This window comes from Sturnira hondurensis, unplaced genomic scaffold (genome assembly GCF_014824575.4).
Source record: "Sturnira hondurensis isolate 20B ecotype Veracruz unplaced genomic scaffold, ASM1482457v3 Scaffold0013931, whole genome shotgun sequence".
In the NCBI taxonomy this organism is placed as follows: Eukaryota; Metazoa; Chordata; class Mammalia; order Chiroptera; family Phyllostomidae; genus Sturnira; species Sturnira hondurensis.
This window is the reverse complement of record NW_028086562.1, coordinates 3,276,483-3,299,967: the sequence shown is the minus strand read 5'-3', so window position 1 is coordinate 3,299,967 and position 23,485 is coordinate 3,276,483. Positions and strand designations below refer to the sequence as shown.

The following is a 23,485-nucleotide window of genomic DNA, read 5'->3' as shown; positions in this document are numbered from 1 at the left end:
TCCCCAGTGGGATAGAGGGGTGCAGGAGCCAGAGGCCAAGGCCTGGTAAGGTGCTAACCCCGGAGCTTGGGGCACATCCATCCCACGCCCAGCCCAACACACTACGCACACCGACGTGTGGCTGGACCTCTGGGCCTTGGCCAGACAAGTCCTCGTTGTTGCCATTGGCCAGGGTGGCCCCAGAGGGCCTGGCCACCGCCCCGAGATCGGGGCCCACCACTCACCAAACTTCTCCTCCAGTGTGTGCTCGCCCCGGGCCTCTGCCTCCTCAGCCCCGACATAGTCGTCTTGGAAGAGGTGGGACAGCGTGTCCTGCAGCACCGAGACATGGGGCAGGGGCCGCGCGAAGGGCAGCCGGCCATCCGGGTCCATCTCCAGGGCTGCAGGGGACACAGGCCCCTCAGCCCCTGCAGCCCACCTATGCTGGGGACGACACCCTTGCCCCTCGGTGCCCAGAGCTGGCCCGGGGCCCAAGCCCCACCCAGGGTCCCTACCGACAGCACCCCCATAGCCCTCCTCACCCAGCTGCTCCCCTGATCCCACTTCTCAGGAAAGACAAGGCCCCGAGCACAGAGCGCCTGGCGTGGTTCCCGCCCAGCCCCAACCCCCACCCTGGGTCTAGGGACCTGGCTAGTGGACAGGACAGGACCAGCGCTCCGCCCCTCTGGACGCTGTCCTCAGTGCCACGGATGATGTCCCTTCTCTCACTGGGGCAGACCAGAAGCTGGACCTCAGTGACCCCTGCCTGGGGGCCACCTGTCTGAACAGAGCACCCCTGCAGCCGCTGCCCCGGCCTGTCCCCCAGTGGGAGGCAGGGCTGATGGCGGTCTAGCTAGCAGGAAGGTGGGTGCCAGGAAGGCAGGTGGACACTCCTCCGGGAAGGGGCCTGAGCGATGGCTGGGGCACTCACGAGAGCAGCCCCGGCGATCCTCGTCCAGCCGGAAACCAGCCTCGCAGGAGCACCGGAAGGAGCCGGCCAGGTTGGTGCAGTGGTGGTCACAGCCCCCGCGGTCGGACACACACTCATCCACATCTGTGGGCAGACGGGGCTGCTGGGGTCTGTCCTTGGGAGCAGACTTAGGAGGCCCGGGGCCCCATGGCTACGCCTGCTGGGTGACAGCCCTGCCGTGGCCATCCTCCCACCCCAGGCTCAGGGTGACAATGGACACCCTGCCCGAGGGCAGCCAGGCTGGGAGCAGCCTGGGGAGTAGGCCCTGTCCCCTGAGAGGGACCGGCGACCCCCAGGTCAGGGGTCTACCAGGCCAATCTGAACAGCCGTGCAGACAACAGGTGCCCGACCAACACCCAGAGGCAAGGTGCATGCAGGCCACCCCTGCTCACCCTCACACCCGCAGCCGTCGGGGAGGAGCCGGTAGCCAGCATAGCAGCTGCACTCGTAGCCGCCGGGGCTGTTGGTGCAGGCCTGCTGGCAGCAGGGTGCGTCGGCACAGTCGTCCACGTCTGTGGGGACACGCGGGAGCCTGCTATACCCTGGCACACCCAGCAGGAATGCCTGTACACACACCCACAGGCACCCACAGGACACACTCCCTGGCCGCAGGGCCGCCCCAGCTGTGGGGGCCAGGCGGGGGACTGGGGGTGCCGAGTCCATCTTAGAGGCAAAGTCTCCCTGTGGGGAGTGGACCCTCGCACTCCGGGCATTCTGGGTGCGACTCCCAGTGCCTGGGAGCCCCCCCGGACCGCCCAGGGGCTGGGGGCAGAGAGAGCTCAGGTGTGACCGGAGGGACATCCCTAGCGGTGGTGCACCCCTGGGTGGGGCCGGGGGCGTGGGGCTGGGGCAGTGCACACCGATGCATGTCTTCTGGTCCTCATCCAGCCCGTAGCCGCGGGGGCAGGTGCACAGCGGCCCCTCACTGCTGTGGCTGCAGCCGTGGGAACAGCCACCGTTGTCCACCTCGCAGCTGTTCACGACCTCCATTTCGATCCCTGAGACGAGACCCGCCCCCGGGACGTGGGATGCAGTCTGGGTGACGCCCCCCACTGATCTTGGTCTGCCCTGGCCCAGTGCCAGCCTGGGGCCCCCGGGGCCACTCTGCCGGGAAACAGGCGGCCTGCAGCCAGGGGCAGGATGGGTGCTGGAACCCCTGCCCTCCTCCCCCTCCTACACTCGGCAGGGCCACGGGTCGACGAGGAGGCTGGGCCACAGCAAGCAGGTAGCTGGGGGGCCTTGGAACCGACCTGCCACCCCCGGTCGCTGCTACGCCCCAGCGCACCCCACCCGTTGCGCGGGGCCACTCACTGTAGCACTGCCGACCGTCGGCCCCCAGCTCGTAGCCCGCACGGCACACACACTTAAAGGACCCTCGAGTGTTGAGGCAGCCGTGAGCACACTGCACCAGCCCCGCCGCACACTCATCCACGTCTGGGTGGGAGAGACCAAGGGGAGGGCTCTGGGCTGCTGGCCTGGGAGGTATCCCCCAGGGGCAGTGCCTCCCTGTGGAGGGGACCCTTGTGTCTGGAGGAGCCACACCTGCCTGCCGCCCCCCAGCCCAGCTCTGCGGCCCCAGGCCTGGCTGGCCCCTCTGGGTACCTGGTTTTCACCAAGCTCCCCAGGGCTGGGAGGGCACAGTGCGGTTGGCACTCCAGAGCCCACCGGCTTGTGCGCAAGGCCCTGCCAGCGACACCGGGCAAGGCTCTCCACCGCTCAGAGCCCTCGGCCCCTCGGCCAAGCCCACCCCACTCCACCAAGCCCCCTGTCCAGGGCCTGGCTGGGGCCTGGCCGGGAGGGGCCCATCCACACTACCTCTGGGGCCAGCAGGAGCAGGTGCCCACCAATGACACCGTGCGGTTATCAGCGCCAGTCCCCAGGACCCGAGTCCCAGGGACCCCACCACTGTGTTGGCCACAGCCCCACAGTTCCTCGGGATGAAGAAGCTGGTACTCATCCCTGCCTCCAGCGACATTGGCAAAGATTGCCGAGACACCCCTTCCTGCGGTGGTTGCCACATGGAACCACACCTGCAGCTTGACACCTGAGAATGCACACAGACCCCCGCCCACCACGGCTGTTCCTGCAGAGCCACGTGTCACAGAGAGGAGTGGAGACACCCGGAAGTCCTGGGACCGGGGAGCAGCCAACCTCACACAGCGCCCGGTGGGGACCCCTGCTGCCTGGGGTGTGGGGCACACTCTCGAACACGGTGCCCAGCACATTAACAAAACCAAGATGGCCGGGGGCCGGCAAGCAGTCTCTGGCTCAGGGCACTGACTCCCTTATTTCCCCTCTCAGCTTCCCTCCCAGGCAGGTCCTGCTTGGGCGACCCCAGAAACACTGAAGAGCACACTGAGCCCAAAGCCTGCCAGGTGTGGCTCAAAGCCGCTGAGTTTGGAGGCAGCCAGGCTGGTCCGGCAGTCCCGGGTCCCTCCACAGGCGACCCTCGGGCGGGGTCACCCCGGGGAAGGGCGCCTACCTTCGCACGCCTTGCGGTCAGCCGCCAGCCGGTAGCCCGGGAGGCACTCGCAGTGGGCGAGGCCCTGGATCGCCTGGCAGGTGTGCATGCAGCCGCCGTTCCGGTCCGCACACGGGTTTCTGCCTGTGGGCATGGCCGGGCGGGGCAGAGACAAAGCAAAGAGATTTGGGTGGGAGGTGGGGGGACTCCTGCAGACACTCAAGGGTCCTGCCCCAGAGCCCTGTGTCCCTCCCGGCTCCAGGGTGCCGGGAGGCCAGTGGGTCCCCCTCCCTCAGAGGCGGGAGCCCCCAAAGTGCCCAGACGAGACAGCTCTGTGCAAGCCTCTTCCCCCACAGCCCCCTTGGCCCTGTGCCACCCGCCCCCATGGCCAGCCTGGCCCCTCAGGCCCATCCATACCTAGTCCTGGCCTGGCACCCAAGAGGCCAGAGGGCGGGGGGCACTGCCTCAGCACCTGCTCCACTCTGCCCCCCGCCTGCACATCACAGGGGCACCCCCGACCCTGCTCTATTAGTGAAGCCCCCCCTTTTTGACAGGCAGCCCAAGAAATGAGGACAAGGTGCCAGAGGGGGCCTGGCCCGCCTTCTTCACCCAGGGGCCTGCGTCCCTGCGTCCCTGCGTCCCTGAGTCCCGCCCCACCCAGCTCAGAGCGGGTCTCAGACTGAGCACCACGAAGGATGCTCCCGTCCTGAGTGTCTCACCCCCACAGGTGTGGGATCCCAGAGCACCCAGGGGCAGGGTGAGGCCCCCTTCCCGTTCCCGGGGGGCGCACACTCACGGACACAACGCCTGCCATCCTCCTGGAGCTGGAACTCGGGCCGGCACTGGCAGCGGTGCTGGGTCACTGTGAGCTGTAGGCAGCTGTGCTGGCAGCCGCCATTGCCCACAGCGCAGGAGGGGATGGCTGGAGACGCAGAGAGTGGCCGGCTCAGCCCCAGAGCAGGCCGTGACGCTCGGCTGAAGGGCGCTCTGAGCCCCTCCACCTGCCCACCTCCACCCCAGTTGTGGGGGCTTCAAGAGGGCCACACTGTTCCCGTCTGGCTCCCCAGGGTATGGGGGACGCAGGCCTGAAGTCTAGCTGTGCAGCCTCTCACCCCAGCCCCGCCTGGGGACAGCCTCTTTGAGAAAGCCGGCACCACCCAGCACCCTGCTGACAGCCAGCGTGTCCTGGACTCAGAGGCAGAGCAGGCCGGGAGGCTGCCTGGAGGAGGTGGCAAGCCAGCAAGGGGTGGTGGAAGCCCAGACGTTTCACTATTCTGGTTGTCAGGTCACGGCTAAGGGGCAGGCATGGGGTTTCCATGGAAGGCCACTGTGGCCCATAGGCCTAGTCCCCGGTTCCCGAAGGATAGGTGCAACTCCCGCCTGCCCAGACTGGCCATGGCTCCCAGCAGTTGTGCGGACAATGCGAGGTGAGACCACAGAGTGAGGGACCCGAGTCCCAGTCACAGGACACCAGTGGTCCAGGCCTGCATTTGCGGGTGCCCACAGGGTGGGCTCTGCCGGGTCAGACCGGCAGAGTGGCGCCCGTGAACTGGGTGGAAGGGGCCGGGCTGTGCCTGGGAAGGAGGTGCTGAGTGAGGCTGGGTGCCCACAGTGGGCACCGGGCCTCTGGCAGCCCCAAGAAAGCTCTGGTAGCGGCCTGGTGGTTAGGGTAGGCGTCGGCGAAGAACTCGGGAGCAAAACCACAGGAATGCGGTCCCAGCAGGCCTGGTGCGGAGCAGACCTGAGTCCTGTCCCTGCATCGGTGGGGCCACCAGGGGCAAGGCCTCACCCGGAGACACCCCCGTGCCATCATCGGACCCTGAGGTGAGGCTGGGAGCCAGGAGCACGGGCCTGGCACCAGGGGGACAGGACTCTGAGGCCAGGGGAGCTGGGCACAGCACGGCGCCCGCACGCGGAGCGCTGGAGCGGCCTCAGGGCTCGGAAGAGGCTGCGGCCACGCTGTCTGCCAAAAGCAAAGCTTCCTTCAAAGCAAGTATGTCCGAAAAAAGCCAAGCACAGCCTGCAAGACATGCCCTGTTTCCCCACGTGTGGCGCGTGGGCGGGGAGGAGGGCACCAGGGGCGGCCGGAAAGGCCCTGTCTCCTGACCACACCTGGCACCAGCACGTGCGGGGAGAAGCAGCAGAGACACGAGGCCTGGGCAGGACGGAGGCAAGCAGGGCGGTCACTGTCTCCAGTCCCCACCAGCCCCCGAGCCTTCTCCCCACCCACCTACCCCCGACTGTGCCCCCAAAGACCTGCCTGTCTCACCCAACACAGCTCTGCTTAGGCCGGCCTCCATCACGCCGGGGGTTTCCGAGTGCGGCCTGGCCCAGTCCTGACCCCACGGGCGCTGTGCTCACAACCCCAGCCCTGCTCAGGACCCCTAACAGAAACCAGACCCTCCCTGGCAGGGCTCACAGACACAGGGGCCGGAGCCCCAGGCAGGGGGCTGGCTGGGTCGACCCCTCGGCCGGAGGGAGGACCCCAGCCGTGGTGGCTGGACTAGAAAGAAGCCTCTCAGGACGGGCCCACGGGTGGCCTGGCACCGAGCCCACCAGAGTTCACGGGGGAGGAATCTCAGGCAGGCAGGCGCGGGCGGCAGGGGTCCAGGCTCCCCGTGCCACCCGGCACCCTCCCCGGCCACCACTTCCCGCTCTGCTGCGCGCATCCTAACGTTCCCGGGGCCCCCAGGAGGCAGCCGAGCCCAGCGCCACCTAGTACGGCCTGGGACAGGTCCCTAGAGAGTCGACACGGGCACATTTCTCAAGCTCCAGGCCACGCTGCTCAGGGAAGGGCCAGCTGCTGTTTGACCAGTGTCCAGAGCTGGTGGGGACATTTCCAGGCCCCTGAGTCCTCCAAGCTCTAGGGACCCCTGCCTGGGCAGCCCTGCACACCAAAACGACACAGCCCTGACACAAAGCTGAAAGCCCAGCGGAAGACGGGAGGTTAGGGGGTCCACAGCCCCCGGTGGGCTGAATGCTCACGCCCCCAAAACTCAAGTGCCCACGTGACCGTATGCAGCCTTCGTGGAGGTAGTTAAGGTTACACGAGGCCATAAGGACGGGGCCCCGACACAATAGGAGACCCGAGGCCTCTTCGTCTCCCTCTCTGCCAGGTGAGGGGGGTACGCCAGGGAGCCACCGGCTCCCACTGGGACTGAACTTCCAGCCTCCAGGACTGTGAGAAAATTAACGTTTATTGTTCAAGCCCCCCTGAGTCTGTGGTATTTGCTACCGCAGCCTGAGCTGACTGACCCACCCTCACTCCCCAGTTCCGGGACCCTGGGCGTCCGCCAGGGATGGCAGGGTGCCTACAGAGCTGGGCTGCAATTCCTCTTTCCGCCAGCAGTGGCCCCCCTACTCAGGAGCCCCAGGTGTGAAGCCTTGAGATCTGCAAAAGACAGGAGCCTCACCTGCGCAGGAAACGCCGTCTAGAAGACAAGGGTCCCGCAAGGAGGGGCCCCTCTGTCTCTGCTCTTGGGGGTACAGGAGTCAGTGCCTGAGGCCTGGCCATGGCTTTGAGTTGGAACGCAGTACCAGGTGCACCAGTTGCCGCGGGGCCACAGCTGGGGGCTGTGGATGGCCGGCCTCCGGGGCAACTCTGCAGGCAAGACCTTGGCCCCAGGCCTGGCACATCGGCCAGCCGGAGCAGGCCAGCTAAGGGGCTGTGCTGGGGCAGGCCGGCAGGGGCCGGCGGGGGCTGGGGGAGGCAGGGGAGCAAGCCTGTCACCTGAGGGCCAAGCCCACCAGCCCCCTTTGCTCCAGCCTCCAACCAGCTGGTGGTTCGGGGCTGGCTTCCCAGGGTTTCGTAATTACTGCCCTCAGCCTGGCTTGGTTTCCAGATCCCAAGAGCCTCTCCTCACGTGTGGTCAGTGGCCATCCACAGCCCTTCCTTCTAGGAAGCCCTCTGTTGGGGACAGGGCCAGGATGGCAGGACAGGAAGGGGTGACCTGCCGGTTGGGCCAGGAGGACAAACTCACCTGGGCTTCACCCCCAGACAGCTTGTGGGCCGTCTACCACTCAGCCTTGCACGTCCTTCCCCGTCCCCCAGTTCCGCACGGGACCCCAAAACCACACAGGGACATAATGTACCGGGGTCCGGGTGTATGACTGTCTGTGCCCATATTCCAGGGACAGGAGCCTGGTGGCCCGGGCCCCAACACACAGACCGCACGCTCGCCAGCCAGCCTGGGCTCCACAGCCCCAGAGAGGGAGCTCCCAAGACAGCTTGTGCTTCCGGGCTCCTGCTTTTGGGAGCAGGGGCTACCCTGCCCACCTGCCATCCAGACCAGGGGTGGGAGGGGTGGGGGGGCCATGCGACCGCAGCCTAGTTCTGATTCGGGGGGCTCACGGACCACCCTCAGGACTGCCTCTGAGGCTTTGCAGGCATGAGTTTTGCAGACAAACCTCGCGGTCGCCCCATCCCTGCTGCCTGCACTCTGTCACCGCCCCAGACCTGCCAGCAGCAGCCTCTCAGAGGGCTGGGCCCCTCCCCAGGGGCAGAGACAAGGGCAGGCTGGGGGCCCTGGTGTCCCCTCGCTGCACCGCACCCACCGGGGAAGACCCCGGCCCAGGGCGGAGAGGGGAGGGGGAGCATCTGCCCTGAGGCCACACTGTGCGCCTGATTCCCTGGGGAAGGCAGGGGCTGGGAGCTGTGGGCACAGGAAGAGGGGACACAAAGGAGGAGGGAGGGGCCGCTGGGCCACCCAGGGGTGCACGATGGCGGCAGGATCTCCCCACAGCATCCGTCCTGAAGGTCCAACAGGTCTAAGACCTTGGGAGGAAGACACAAAGCTTCCCACCCTTCCAAGTGACAGGCCTGGGCACCTCCCCTAGAAGGACCCCCTGCTGCCTGAGCCAGTGACATCATGGTCCCTCAGACCGCCCCAGGTGTGTGGCTTGCCCTGGGCCACGTGGAGCAGCATCCACGTCCAAGGCCAGGGTCCAGAGGAGACCACTGGGCAGGTGCTGTGCTGCCTCCGCGTGCCCGGCCGCACGGGGCAGGGTTTCCTGGTGCAAACTGCTAAAGGCCTGGGAGCTGGTTTCCTCCTGCCCGGCCCCCCGCCACCCTCCCCTTCCCACGTTGGGGAAGGAAGAGGGTGGCTCAGAGCCCCCGAGGGTGAGAAGCAGGATGGACCAGCCCTGGGCCTTGCAGGGCCCTGCACCTCCCTCCCCAGAGCCTGGGGGACAGGCCCTGAACATCAGGTGCTCAGGGGCCTCCAGGCCCGGCCGCCCCTCACAGCATCGAGGCCAATGGCAAAATCCTTGTGGCAAATTCTCACTTTTGAGAACTGAAGGCTTTATGCTTTATTTCTTTTGCAAGGGAGGGGTACGGGGGTGCTGTGCACTTCCCGTCCTCCTCTGCCTGGGAGGGCAGTTCTGCCGAGAGTGTTTCAAGCTCCCCCACTGCCAAGCACTGCCTCCTCTAGGGGCTCCCCGGATTCCTCAGGGCCCCACAAAGCGGCAGCCCCACCCTGCGAGTGACTTCCCCCCACCCCCAGCATCTCTTGTCATCTTTTTCCAAGTGGTACGGGCTGTGGCGGGAGAGCGTGGTCCCGCTGCCTGCCCGCAAGAGTCCAAGGGGCGCGCACAGCACCCGCCCTGCCCCCGAGGACGCCAGCAGGCCCCAGGGGAGGGTTCAGGAGCAGCTGTGCCCCAGCCATGCAGACTGCCCACAGCCGCCCGGTGGGGGCGCGCAGAGGAGGGCCTGGGTCCTACGCTAATTCTCCCCAGAAAGGCCGGCGAGGCCCTCAGGCAGTCTGGGCTCAGACCGCTGGCTCTCTGCACGCAGGGGTCCCAGAAGGGAAGGGCGGGACACCCACACCTCTCAGAGACAGGGAGTCCAGAACACCCTCTGGGAGCTCTCAGAGGGCTCAGTAGCCTGGCACTGCCAAGCCATCCTCCACTGGGGCCCCATCTGGAAGCCACTATGGGCAAGCTGAGTGCTCAGCCGCCCCAGCTTTGGGCCAGCGTGCCAGGCCCACTGTGGCCAGGCCAGTCCCCGGGCAGCTGGGACGGCTCACGAGTGAGGAGGGCAGGGGCCCCCAGAGCAAAAATTTCCTGCTCTGCCCCAGGAGACCCCCTGTCCACTTCAGAAGCTTCTCGGCAAAGCTCGAGCCCCACAGCCAGGACAGCTCCCTGTAGACCCAGGCCAAGAAGACCCACAGAGGTCCCGGACACCTCGGGGAGAACCGGGGAGGCCTGACACCGCAAGGTGCCAGCTCCCAGGGATTCCAGACTTGGGGAACCTGCCGATAGCCAGGGGTACAGGGTGTGCCTGGATGCGCATGGTGTGCATGGGTGCGCATGCGCTTGTGTGGGTGTGTGTCGGGGTGTGGGTGAGGGTGGGGGGTCGGGGGGCGTAGGGGTGGGGGGTGTAGGCATGGTGTGTGTTTCCTGCCAGGAACTGCGGTCATAGAGGAAACGATGGACCTAGACCCCAGGGAAGCATTTCCAGCTCTGGGAAGCCAATGTCCCGAGTGGCCAGGAGCTGGACACCAGTGCCCAGAAGGCTGCAGATCATGGGGCCCCGGAGCACCCACTAAGTCTGGGTGCCCAGAGCTGGGGGGGTGAGGTCCCAGCAGCCCCAAGCCAGCCTGTGCCAAGGAGACCCAGGGGCCCTGGCGTCAGACTGAGGAGACCCTTTCAAATGACCCAGGGCCGAGTATCCGCACCCTTGGGGCCCCAGGGCAGGGGCTCCAGCAGTGAAGCTGATGGGCTGGGGGCCCCCCTTCCCAAAGCCAGGTCCCCCCAAAGTCCCAAGGGGCAGCTTCCTCTTGGCATGCTGCCCACCCGTCACCACCCCCATCAGTGTCGTGTGAAGGCCATATCAGTACAGATGGGGGACCAGGGAGACAGGAGGGCACGTCCCAGCCATGGCAGGGAGGGGGGGCAGGTGCCTACCAAGCCCAGGGAGAACCTGGCCCAGAGGACAGGGGTGGGAAGGACACCCAGGGAGATCTGGGGCCCCCAAGGCCGAAGAACCGTGGCCACAGGCTCCCAGAAGCCTTCCTCCCGCCCGCCCAGCAGGCAGCAGCTGGGGGCTGCGTGCCCCCACCCCGTCACAGTGTCTGCAACCCAAATGACATTCCTGCATCTGTTTCCACTTTCTGAACCAGAGAAATTTTATGGGGCAGCGGCCTCACCCCCAGCAGCAGCCTGGACATGTGAGAGTGTGGGATGAGGGGAGGGGGGCCCCCAGGGGCTGGCAGGCCGCCCGCCCCAGGGCAGCCAGGCAGGCAGGGAGCAGGCCCGCGGAGCCCCACCAGGCACTCTGGGTCTCCAGGGGGGAACGAAAGGGCATCCCGCCCCAGCCCCCCGGAACAACCCCCTGGGGCCTTGGAGACAAGAAGGGGCCAGGCCCGTGACGCTGGCACCTGTGCCCGGAGCCTGCCGCAGAGGTTCGGGGGGCCCTGACTGCTCCACGCCAGGCTCCTGGCCTCCAGCCCCTCCACCCTCCCCATCAGCGGCTGCCCAGGGCTCTCCCCTTCTCACCCTTCTCTCCCTCACGACCCTGCCCGGGTCCTCGGGCCATTGCCCAAGGCAAGGGGAGCCTAGAGAGGAGGGTCAGGACCCCATCACCCCTCTGGCCACAGCCCGACCTCCAGGCTCCTTGGGGCCCGGAAGCCCAGCTCTGCAGACCAAGAGTGGCCTCACACTGCCCTGCCCCTGGCCAGCCTCCCCAAGTTTGGAGGCTCTGGATAGGACAGCAGCCCAAGGCTCCTCCCCAAATCCTGTGAGCCCTGCCCTGCCAGGGGAGAGGACCTGGGCCTCCCAGCCAGATTCAGGTGTGGCTGCAGACAGTCCCAGGCCCGGGGTCACAAGGTTCAGTCTTGAGATGCAGGAGGGGGGCCCTCAGGACCTGTTCTCTCCTCACCTGCCGGAGCCTCGGCTCTCTCAGGTGAGTGGGGCTGGAAGGCCCAGGACAGGACAGGCCAGGGGCCTCCCACAGGCAGCTGGACATGCCAGGGGGTGAGGGACAGCTGAGGCCAGGCGCCTGGGCAGGCAGGTGGCCCAGGCCCCGGAGGCGCGCTTACCCAGGCAGGTCCTGCCGTCTGCGTGGAGCCGGAAGCCGGGCCTGCACTCGCAGATGTAGGAGCCAGGCGTGTTCGCGCACCTGTGGTGGCAGCCGCCATTGTGCATCTGGCACTCGTCCACATCTGGGTGGGGACACAGGGTCAGGGGTTCACCGCCCACCCCCACTTTGCTCTGTGGGCTCCCAGCCCAGGCCCCTCCTAGAGGACAGTGCCCAGACCTAGGCGCTGGGACCCAAACCCCAGGGACCCAAACCCCAGGGACTCTCCTGGGGACCTCCAGGACTCTCTGCTCCAATGCACAAGCCATGCCCACCCTGGGAAGACCCCCAGGTCCTTCCTGAGCCCCGAGGCTGCCTCAGAGAGGAGGGGCAGTTGAGGACAGCCCAGGGGACCCTGGCTGGGTTAGTGGGATCCAGGCCCCTCTACAAAAAACCCTTTTGCTCTGAAAGCAAGGCAGGATCAAGTCACTTGAAGCCCATCCACCCCCCTCCCCCAACAATGGGGTCCATGACCCGTGACCGGCTGTGGCTATGGCCTGAGCAGCCACGAGCTCCATGGTCTTTAAGGAGAGTGTGCTCAGCTACATTACGTCCCCAAAGAGGCCCATGCCCTGACCCCAGGTGGCAACGGGGGCCCTGCAGGCAGGCTGAAGCTAAGGCCGCGAGGCGGGGGTTAGCCTGCAGCAGGTCCAGGCAGGCCAGTGCTGCTGAGGTGTCCTCTCCCGGGGACGGCAGGGGCGTCGGAGAAAAGGATGGGAAGAGGCTCCTGTTGCCTTTGCAGACAGAGGGAGGGGCGCCAGCCACAGGCTGTGGGCACCCGTGGGAGAGGCCAAGGATCCCCCGGGTGCCTCCAGCAGGGACCTGCCCGCCCCCTCGGTCTGGCCCATGGTGGACTCCTGACCTCCAGAATGCTAAAAGGCCTGATCGGGGCTGTGGCAGCCCTCTGCACAGTAGCCGCCGAAACTGGACACAGAGTGTGTTGCTACGACCTCTGGAGTCCTGTCCGTCCCAAGTCAGGGGCCAGATGAAGGAACTGAGCGCCAGCCCACAGGGGCGTCTCCTGTCCCCCGGGGGGACGGCTGCCCCCCTGGGCTCTGGGAGCTGCGGTGCCCTGGGTCCCACCCCACAGGCTCGCCCTCACTGTGCAAGGTGAGCCCTGGGACACCCCAAATGGCAGGGCCCCCGCCTGGTACTGGCACCTTAGACTCTGAACCCGCAGCAGCAGAACACCGAGCTCTCCCCGAATGCCGAGTGGGGCCCGGTTCCCGCTGCAGCCACAGGCCCCCTCCTCTCCCACACTTTCCCGATACTCAGGGGAGGAAACCCACCCCGTCCAAGGCAAGCCCACTCTGTCCGGCATCCCCAGATGCAGCTGCCATGCCCCGAGTGGGGCACTTTTAAGGAACAGCTGGGCCAAGGCTCAGCAGGAAAATGCCTGTGGTCTTTCTCTGCCCTCAGCTGAGATACGTGACCGGGGCTTTGACAACCCCCAAATCCGCCACACGCACTGGAACAGGGCGACCTCTCCGTGCCGACGATGGGCCGGGTCCCCAGGGAGCCGGCAGGCCCTGCGCGTCTGCTGAGCTGGCGCGCACTGGTGCCTCGGAGAGCCCCTCCCGAGGCTGTTTGGGGCCCATGGGGCCTCTATGAACCACCACCCCATCACATGAGCTCCCGCACCAGGCCCACACGGCCAGGGTCGAACCAGCTGCCCCAACAGAAACCACCCACGACCAGCCCACTCTGAAGCTTCTGCCATGCTTGCAGGAAGGCTGAGCCCGGGGATCCTGCCGGGGCTCCACCCAGGAGTCCTCCAGTCCCACTTTCCCCCCAAACCTGGCACAGGCTCTCAGCCCCAAAGTGCGCACCCCACCATTCAAGGGCCCATCCCCTCCCCCTCTCCCCTCTGCAAGCCCAAGCAGACCTCTGAGCAGGGCCTCCTGGCTCCCCAAAGCCCTGCCCCACCCCCCAGAGTCTGGATGCTACGGAATCTTGTGACATTCAGTGCCACCCGTGGCGGAGTAACAGTGCTGGCCTGGCCTTGGGGATTTCGTGGGGACCGAGCCTGGGCCCCAGCTGGCCAAGCCACAAAGCCAGGAGAAGCAGAGGCCTTTGCCAGAGTCCAGGGCCTGCGGCTCAGAGGTCTACGTGCCCCCGGCAGGGCGAGAGGCAGGGACTGGCCCTGGGGACAGCTGAGCAAGGACAGTGTCTCCGCCAAGCCCAGGTGCCGCCGCACACAGACACACGGGAGACCTGGAAGGGCCTGCTGCCAGGAGGGACCCAGATGGTGACTCACTGGGAGCCCAGCCCCACACCCCCATCCGCATTCCCTGCTCCAAGTCCCCGGGAGCTCCCTGCACAGGCAGCAGACTTGAACTCCAAGGAGAGGGCAGGGCGTATCCACTTCCTGGGGGCTGCTGGGGTCCTCCCGGCAGACCCCCCGGTGCCCAAGGATGGGGGTGAGGGAAGGAAGAAAGGGCAGCACCTGCCACACACACATGACCCCGAAGGGGCCCAGAATCTGAGGACCCCAGAAGGGGAGATCCACCCCCCGGGGGGGGGGGCGCCACGGGCATCTCTCTGACTTGACCCCCAGAGCTGCCAGTGTCAGGCCCACAGGCAAGGCCAGGGAAGGTTTCTCTTCCCTCTGGTCAAGACCACCCTGCCACCAGCAGCCCCCACAGCCAGCCCAGGAGGGGACTGGCAGGTCCGAGGACTCCGGCACTCCTGGGCTCTGCCCCACCCTCCCTCCAGCCTCCAGGCTGTCAGCACGGGGGCAAACTTTAAAAGAGAAAACAAAGGCCACCCACTGGGGCAGGGCACCCAGACTCGACGCCCGCGCAGAGCCCGCCGGCGCCCACCTGCTCTCCCGTCACCGGTGCTCAGGGGGTAGCCGACCTGGCCCAGGTGGCACGGGTAGCAGCCCCTCCAGAAGTAGCGGTAGTGCGTGCCCGCGACGCGCGCCAGGCCCCCCAGAAGCCCGAGGCACCAGAGCGCGGCCAGACGGCTGCGGCTCCAGGACGCCTCCATGGCGGACGGGCCGCGCTGCGCCCAGCCGGCGCCGGGCGGCGGGCTCCCACTCCGGGACCGGCTCGGCGGGCACGCACAGGCGGCCGCCGCAGGGCTGTGCTGGGTTGTGCTCAGAGCCGCCGCCGGGAGCAGTTCCCGCCCGGCCGTCCTGCCCTCGCCTTTAAGTTCTCAGCTTTCCCTCCGCCCCCCGCAGGTAAAGGCCAAATCCCCGGACCGGAGGGCCCGCCCCCGGCCCGCCCCCGGCCGGTCCCCGCCCCCTTAGGCCGCACTGGGTCCCCAGTGCACGCAGCCGCCGGCGCATTCCTCCGCGGAGTTCCACGACCTTAGACCAGGCACAAGCACAGGCACCCCGACACCAACGCTCAGACCCACGTGCACAAACACAGACACACGTGTGCAAACATGCACAAAAGACACACACAGCCCAAGGGTGCAGACAGGCACACACAGACCCCTATGCACGAACGTGCAGTCTAGAGCCCGCAAGGAAAAGAAACCCAAGCGGAGATGCCTGGGGCGCCGCGGGGACAGTGGGTGGCTTTCATTGCCCCGCTCGGGAGGGTTGGGCAGCAGGCCCTTTGGGGCCTACCCACCCAGTGGGGACCTGGAGGTGAAGATGCCGGCTGGGGCCCCGGCTGGGGCCAGGGCCTTCCCAAGGAGGCGGACGCTGCTTGGGGGCCTGTGTCCCCAGCCCCCAGCACAGGGCAGGGCTCGGGAGAGCAGGCAGTCTGGGTGCGACAAGGTGGGTCTGGGCCCCCTGAAGGGCTGGAGGGCACAACAAGTGCCAGCCCCCCCCCCCGGGCCTCAGTTTCCTCATCTGTCCCGTGGGCAGGGGACCAGATTTGACTGGGCAGGGGGCCCCTGCCCCGAGCTGGATGCGGGAGAACACACGTGACCTGGTAAAAGAGAAACAGGGCCAGGTAAAGACAGGGGTTTGGGGGCAGGGGCAGGCTTCCAAAGCACAGTGAGGAGCCCCAAATGCTTCTGAAGAGTGTGGGCAGGGGGGTGCCGTCTCCTCCACCCTGGAAGTCCCCGTGACGTCCCAGCCGTGGCTTGCTCAGCACTCCAAGTCTCCGTCGCCCAGGGCCGCCCATCGCCCGCCCCCCCCCCCCCCCCGGCCCCTCTGGCCTCCTGCCTCCTTCCCTGCCGGGCTCCCCGCCTCTCCTCTCGGCCCCTCACAAGCAGGCCCATGCTTAACCTTCCTTCTGTCCCAAAGGGGACCCAGAAGCAGGGTGCAGCTGAGCGGACCAGGCCTGACTGTGACCCAAATCCTCCCTCACCGGGCCACCTCCCTCAGGCTCCTCCAGACCAAGGTCCCCATGGGTCCCTGCATCTACCTGTGGGCGATCACCCAGCGTGTTCTGAGTGGGGGGGGGGGCAGAGACTCTGTGGGAGCAAACAGGGTTTCAGCCCTGGCTGCAGGCACCCCTCCAGGCTGGGCTGCCAGGGCCTCGGCGTCTGAGTGAGGCCCTGGGCAAAGCTTTCTAGGAGCTCCTGGCTTCAGACTTTGGCCCTTCACTTGCTCGTGCAGTGCCTCTCACTCAGCTGTGGCCTGAGTGCCCTCTCTGGGCCGGACACGGCTCTGCGGGAGGCGATGCCTCCCCACTCACCTGAGGATGACGTTCAGGACTTGGGTGCAGATGGCCCTGTGCCTCCCTCCCCATTAGGGCTGGCTGTTTGGGTGTGGGCATGGCCGTGGGGGGCAGCTGCCCACCAAGCACAGAGCGCCCCTGGCGGCCAGACAGTGCCCGCAGCCACCCACGGCCTCCCACGGTGCTGCCAAGCGAGTCCAGGCCGGGGCTGTGGGGTCTGGAAGCTGCTGGGGAAATGCCTTCCCGATGCGGAGACACGAGGAATGTCTGTGTCAGCAGAAGGGGCTGTTCCCGCCCCCGCCAGGCCTGCCCTCGCCCTCTTGTTCTAGCTGGGGGGCCAGAGGGCTCCCCTGCCAGGACCCAGGCTGGGCATGGGCCCAGGTCACCCCCTGAAGATGCCACGCCCCCCACTTGGAGCTGGGCCCACCCGGACACAGGCCCCTGACAGCAGCGCTTGAGGGCAGAACCTCCGTGCCCTGGGGCTGGCAGCACCCCCCCCCACCGTGGTTTCTGTCCCTCAGTGCTCACAGACACCCACTCCGTGAAGGTGCAGTGATGTCTCCTTATGCTCGCTCCCTCCCACTGACGTCGTCTGGGTCTCGTGACTGGTTCCAGGGCAAGCTGGTGAGCCTTGAAGGCCGAGAAAGCAGTGTGGGCACCTTGCAGGGCTCCAGGAACGGGGCCACAGGGATAGGCCTGTGTCTGACAGGCCTCCCAGCTGCCAGGAGAGGGGCCAGGAAGGTGCTGGAAGGAGGCGCCTGCCTCTCAGGCCTGTCTTCAATCTGCCCTGGGGGACCCGAGGCCTCTAAGCCCACAGCCCTTCTTGCCGCCTCTGGTCCCCAGGTGACACCTGGCCTGGCCATCTCCACCATTAGCGTCCAGAGCCCAGCCCAGAGCAGGGGTCAGTTTTCGATCTGGGGTCACTCACGGTCAACTCGTTCCCCGCCTCGGCCCTCCCCAAGTCAGAGGAAGGGAAATTAAAACCACGGTCCTTCCTGAGAGCCCAGCCGCTCTCCTGCCTACCTGCCATACCCTCGGCTAGGCCAGGTGGACACCGAGCGGTCTCCTCCACACCCGCACCCACACCCACACCCACACCCACACTCACACCCACACACACTCACACCCACACACACACCCACACCTACACACACACTCACACACCCACACCCACACCCACACCCACACACACACCCACACACACCCACACACACACCCACACCCACACACACCCACACACACCCCCACCCACCCCCACACACACACCCACACACACCCCCACCCACCCCCACACACACACCCACACCCACACCCACACACACTCACACCCACACACACACCCACACCTACACACACACTCACACACCCACACCCACACCCACACCCACACACACACCCACACACACCCACACACACACCCACACCCACACACACCCACACACACCCCCACCCACCCCCACACACACACCCACACACACCCCCACCCACCCCCACACACACACCCACACCCACACCCACACACACTCACACCCACNGGCGTCTGGACCCCCCCCCCCCGCCCCCAGCCGCTGGCCAGAAAACGCAGGGCCCAGTGTGCCGGGGGAGATGCTGCCCCGGGCGAGGCCCAGAGCCCGACTGGCGGCACTGGAGCATGTGTCAGTGTGCAGCGGGGCCCTTTCCACGGCTCTCTGCGGCCCGGGCTGGCACAGCCCCCACCACAGATCCACACAGTTCCACCTTGGGCAGGGCCACTGAGACCTGGCTCTCGCTGGAGACCTCGGAGCCGCCGTGAGCACAGACGGGCACCTACAGCTCGTGCTGCACCCCGAGGAGAGGGGGTGGCGGCAGAAGAGTGATGGGGGACTCCCTGGAGGAGGCGCGCCTGCGCTGGCCTGTAGACGGGTGGGAGGAAGGGGAAGGTGGCAAAGACTGGCTCTCCAGAGGCTACCTGGGGTCAGTGTGGGTCACTGGTGCGGCGGCGGTGGCGGGAAAAGCCACGGCAGGGGAGGCCCCGGGGGGGCGCATCTGGCTGGCACCACTCGCTGGCACCCAGCCCAGCAGAAGGAGCTGGCAGATGGCCGCTGGGACACAGCACTAGGCCCGCTCCCAGCAACACACACAGCCCACCAGAACCCCTCGGACGTCACCCACCTGACGCTGCCCCTCCCACCTGAAGGCTGAACCCAGTCACAGGACACTGGGTCACAGCGGTGGCAGCCGGCTTTGGCTGCAGGCCCAGTCAGCCAGCACTGACGCTTCCTTCCAAGGTGCCCAAGCCCGAAGCTGGCAGGGCTGGCCAGCCGTGACACCCCACAGGTCCCCAAGGCCACCTGCTGCACAGACCGAGCTCAGGGTCAGCTGCCATCCACTTAGGAGTGGCCCTCAGAGAGGCCCCTTCTAAGACCATAGGCCTCCCCTGCTCCGCCACGGGGAGGGCTGCTGAGCACCCAGCCCTCCAACCTGAACCCCAGACGCGCGAGCCCTGTGGGCCTCGTTAGCATAGACACCCCGTTGGCTCACCAGGAGGAAGGGCAGGCTCCCCACTCTGCAGCCCGCGACACCCCGCCCCACCCCACCCCACCCCAGAGCTGCTCCGGCCAGACCCTGGGAACGAGGGAGCAATGGGGGGCCTGGGGAAGAGGCAGGGTCCCGGGGCGTGGTGGGGAAAGCACAGCTATCACGACAGGCAGAGGGGACAGAGATAAGACACAGTGAGGGGACACAGCAGGAGGGCCGGGCCAGGAGGCTGGAGGCCGGCCGGAGGTGCCAGGTCGGGGCTCGGGGATGGGAAGCAGCCTGCTGACGCCCCAGTCCCGCTGTGTCACCCACACATCAGCCTGGAGCTGCAGGTCCCTCAGCTGCCCGTGGGTGCCCGGGGTTCTGACGCCCGCAGACGCCCACCTCGGGGTCTCCTCCTGGGAGCCGGCCCAGCGCCGGGCCGTGGGGGTTGGGGGGGCGCATGGGGCAGCCTCTTGCCTCTCTGTCTGGCTCTGACTGCTGACGTTGAAGGCTATGACTGTTCCCGCCTTGGCCTTAACCAAGCATGTACCTGCCAGACGCTGTTCACTAGCGCAATGAACTCAGCCAGAGGCAGGAAATGAAAGCTTTTCACTCTCAGCACCTCTGATCGGGAGGCCCCGCCGCAGACGCCTCGCTGGAAACCGCCGTCCTGCCTGTTAGGCGCGGGAGGACAGCCCGGGGAGGACAGCCAGCCAGAGGACGTGGCCTGGAGAAGCCCCACCAGGGCCTCGTTGGGAGCGAGGTGGGGGCTCGGCCTCCAAAAGGCCCGAGTCCACACCAGCCTCCCAGGTGCTCCAGGAGCCTGCGGGCCACTGCTCCAGCCTAGGTCACGGGGGGGGGGGGGGGGGGGACNGGGGGGGGGGGGGGGGGGGGGGGGGGACACACACTTGAGGGCCCCTGGCAGCTTCCCTTGCCCCTCCCGGCCAGCCCGGCACCACAGCACAGCACAGCTGGCCCGAGTCTGCTCTCGGCTCTCCCGACCCCTCCAGAGCCCGAGGCACCCTTATCACAGCCTGTCACTTCCCACCTTCCTGCTTTCCCCTGGGGACAGAGAGGCCCTGGCGGCTGCCTCCTCCCAGCCAGGCCAGGGTGTGACAGGAGACTTTGTCAGTGGCCCGGCTGCTTTCCCAGACAGACGAAGACCAGGCTGGAGCCCCCCTCAGCGGGGCGGGTGGGAGCAGGCGAGCGGCTTCCCAGGCCGGGGCGACCTGAACACACATGCCTCACACAAGGTCTCCCTGGCTCCTGGGGAGGGAGGCGCCGAGGAACAGGGCCACAGCCCTCCTGCTTAGAGCAGACGCAAAGCCCAGCCTGCGGGGCTGAGGGCTAGGACCCCGAGGCTGTCTCAAGGCCTCGACCCCCACGGCCTACACATACACCCCACTGAAGACCCCAGCCTGCCCTGGAGGAGCCCAGTGTGGGGGATGCCGAGCACCCCAGGAAAGTGGGCTGTTTTCCTGTTGGGCTGAGGATTTCACCTGCAGAAGCCCCTCCCTGCGCTGCCCCCGCCTGGCAGTCCCCGCTGCCCGCTTTCCCAGACCCCCCCTTATCTCCTGGAAGGAGGGCTCAGCAGGGTCTCGGGCAGAATTCCACCCCCAGCGTGGGAAGGCAGGCCTGGACCCGGGAGGCCCCGGCCACGGAAGGGGACACCCGGGTTTTCTCCAGACCAGATGGCAGCACTGCCGTCTCCCTTGGGGGGGACTGAAGCTCCCCCCAACCCCAGTTGTGAGGGGCGTGGTGAGGAAAGGGGCCCTCGGGGCCAAGGGGCCCTCGGGCCGCACCGTCTGGCCGGGGTACAGACTGCGGCCGACTCACAGACGGGCACTCGCAGGCGGGACAGCCTGCCCTGCCACATGGAGAGATGATGCGGGGTGCGGGAGCAAGGGGACCCGGGGTGGTGTGGGGACCTGCCAGTGTCCCACAGCCTGACCCACAGCCTGACCCTAGCCCCGAGGACCTTGGTCAGGAGGAGAGAGTACCCCAAGGCCGAGGCGGGGGAAGGGTCAGGCTGAGGCAGCCCCTCTCTCCACCCCGTGCCCCCCAAAGCCGGCTGGGGGCTGGGAGCCTGCAGCAGGCGCTGGGCCAAGGGACCCGAGGCTTCTCCCTGGAGTCCCCTCCAGGGCCCTAAGGGGCAAGACTGGGACTCACTCTGTTTTCCGAATGAAGAGACTGAGGTTCAGAGTTACTCATCCAAGGGGCTCAGTGATGCCACGGTCTGGAGTGGCTTCCCCAGCGGGGATGATGTGGAGGCCGGGCAGCCAGAATAGGCTTTGTGGGGGGCCCCTTGTCTCCCCAGGGCCCACCACCCGCCCTCGGTGAGCCACCCACAGGAGCCTGCCTCGGGGCCTCCCGGGGAGCACAGCCTCGCCCGGGAGAAGCTGCACCCAGCCCCGGGCCGCCCGGCCCAGCAGGCGCACGGCTCCTGCTCTAGGACTGTCTCCCGGAACACGATGCTCACACCGGGAGGAGCGCCAGGAGCGAGGGCCAAGGGGCCCTCCAGCCGGGCCCCCGGGCCAGCGCTGGGGTTGTACCGCATCAACTCATCCCTCTGAGCAGGGTCTGGGCTCACCCCGCTGTCGACCCGGTGCACCGGCCTCCCCACGGAGCCAGCCAGTGAGCCAACGAGCCATCTTCCCTGGCGGCCACAGCTTGATTTCCCGTTGGCTCTGCTCGTGCATGGCCGTCGGCAGCCCCGTGAGCCCCACTCGGTCCAGGGGAGGCCGGGCTTGCAGGGAGACAGAGCGAACCCAGCAGCGGCTTGGCTCCCAGCAGAGCCCTCTCGCCACGCGGTGACTGGGGCGCCAGCCATCCCAAACATGCAGAGCAGGGTCAGCTAGCTCCTGGGGGCCGAGGCTGGGGCAGGGCGGGGCCCTCGCAGCCGCATGCTGGGCTGAGGCCATGGCCTGCGCCTGGCCCCCGCCCCAGTCAGCTCGTCTGCAGCCCGCTCGCCCTCAGCCAACTCTGCTGGAGAGTGGCCACCTCTCTGTCCTCAGGGATCTTCCAGGCTGAGGGGTTCCAACACCTCCTACAGAGATGCCGTCGAGGCCAACTTGCCCACCTGGGCTGGTGGCCAAGCTGGGGACTTACCATCCAGGACCTACAGACGCGTGGCTGGCCAGCACCCCGAGCACAGAACCCAAGTCAGGAGGACCCCTGGAGCAGCCCCGCACGCCCCGCCCCCAGGGCCTGGCACGAGCCTTCGAGGGAGGGTCAGAGGCTCTGGACACTGACAGGGATGGGGGTGCGTGCCCCACAGGTCTGAGCAGGGCACGGTGGCTGAGGAACAACAGGGACAGGGCACGGGAAACCTGAGGCCAGCCTGGGAGGTTGGGCAGTGCGCCTGCCACCGACGGGACGTGGGTCAGGGTCCTCTGAGGACACCTCCGGTGTGTCGGTGCGCAGGAGACCTCAGAGAGGGCGGCTGTTGTCACGGGCGGTCCCGTCCCACCTGTGGGCACGCTGGGCCAAGGGGGCAGGTATCTGACACTCACAGGGAGCCTGCCCTGAGCCTGCCCCAGCCTAGACCCTTCAGTTCATCGCCTCCACCAGTGTGGTCACCCCGCTTTAGAAGGCACCGGTTTGGGGGGTCCTGGCAGCAGGGGTGCCCCCCCTTACCCAGGGTCTAAGGAGGGGCACTCCTACCCTCCACCCATCTCCCCTGCCCTAGGGTGGGGGGACAGGCCTCAGCGGGCTCTGTATCCCAACCGGCTCTGTGTGCAGACAGGAAATCAAGGCCAAGGCCATAGCTTGGGCGGTAAGGTGGAGCCAACTCTGCTGTCAATGAGCCCTGGCTCCTGCACCCCCACAGACACGAGGTCCCCAGGTGCTGGGGCCTGAGCACAGGGTCTGGGTCGAGGAGGCCTCCCCGCTGCTTCCCGGCCCCCCACCTCTGGCCACCACAGAGACCTCGGCACACGAGCCTTGCTTCCCGGACGCCTCGGCCAAGCGGACCCCAGCTCCCAGACTCCGGTCCAGCGGCACTCCCCCGCCCCGACCTCCGACAGACAGACGGCTCACAGCTGGAGCTGCAGACTGCTCTCTTTGGGAAAGCAGGCTTCAGCGGGGGGGGGAGACAGCGACTGTCTGCTGCCCAAGGAACAGCGGGCCAGCCGGGGGCCAGGCGGGGGCCGTAGCAGGTGAAGGAGTGTCCATACCTCGTCTGCCCCCACCTTCTTCCCACCTTGGCCCTAATCTGTGCCTCCCACCCGCCTCCCTCCCTCCCTCTCTCCCTTGTCTCTCTTCTCTCTGGAATTTTCTGTCTGCTCTTGATTTTGCTGACACCCACCGCAGTGGCAGGGCTGGGCCCAGAATGTGCCCGGAGATCATGGGTGCTTCTAGACCCCCGCCAGGTGCCCCTGGGGGCCCTCGCACACGCCCAGCACGCAGCCGCGCCCTCCCTCGTGGGCCCTGTGCTTGGTCACCTGCCCCCAAGGACTGGGCACCACCCAGGACCCCACGCAGCCCCCCCGGAGGAGCCCTGAGGTGGGTAGGAGGCCGCCGTCAGCAACAGCCAGGCAGGGAAGCTGCGGCCAGGCGGTGGCTGTGGGGGTGGGGCAGTGGCTGGCCCGGACCTACCTCCGCAGGTCTTTCCGTCTCCGTGGAGCTGGCGACCAGGGGGGCAGCGGCAGTAGAAGCCCCCCACGGTGTTGCAGCAGTGGGCCTCGCAGCCCCCGTTGCCGGTGGCACACTCGTTCACATCTGTGGGGGGGAGACGCAGTGAGTGCCCCAGGGGGACCTGCCACCCCATAGCCGCAGACCCCACGCCACACGTGGACATTGTTGGGCAGAGACGGGCAAGCCCCACCCCTCCAGACCAGCCCCATGAGGCGGGGCCAGGGTGAGAGCCCGGTGGCAGCAAAGCCACACCATCACCAGATCCCTCCATGCACCCGGGACCA

The 23,485-nt window shown here is 67.3% G+C and overlaps 1 protein-coding gene across 5 annotated transcripts in view; it reads right to left on the bottom strand.

The window, feature by feature from the left end:
- MEGF6 (multiple EGF like domains 6) overlaps positions 1-23,485 on the bottom strand; it is a 75,030-nt gene that overhangs the window by 14,907 nt on the left and 36,638 nt on the right. For 4 of the 5 annotated variants that reach the window (XM_037062116.1, XM_037062115.1, XM_037062117.1 and 1 more), the window contains exons 5-13: positions 23,163-23,285; positions 11,447-11,569; positions 4,207-4,332; positions 3,432-3,554; positions 2,261-2,383; positions 1,810-1,947; positions 1,342-1,461; positions 911-1,033; positions 225-380 (exon numbers count right to left, since the gene is read on the bottom strand). In XM_037062116.1, the coding sequence (XP_036918011.1) occupies positions 225-380; positions 911-1,033; positions 1,342-1,461; positions 1,810-1,947; positions 2,261-2,383; positions 3,432-3,554; positions 4,207-4,332; positions 11,447-11,569; positions 23,163-23,285 (1,155 nt within the window). Of the gene's footprint in view, positions 1-224; positions 381-910; positions 1,034-1,341; positions 1,462-1,809; positions 1,948-2,260; positions 2,384-3,431; positions 3,555-4,206; positions 4,333-11,446; positions 11,570-14,306; positions 14,591-23,162; positions 23,286-23,485 lie in introns of those variants that run through there. The other variant, XM_037062119.1, reaches the window with a different exon arrangement.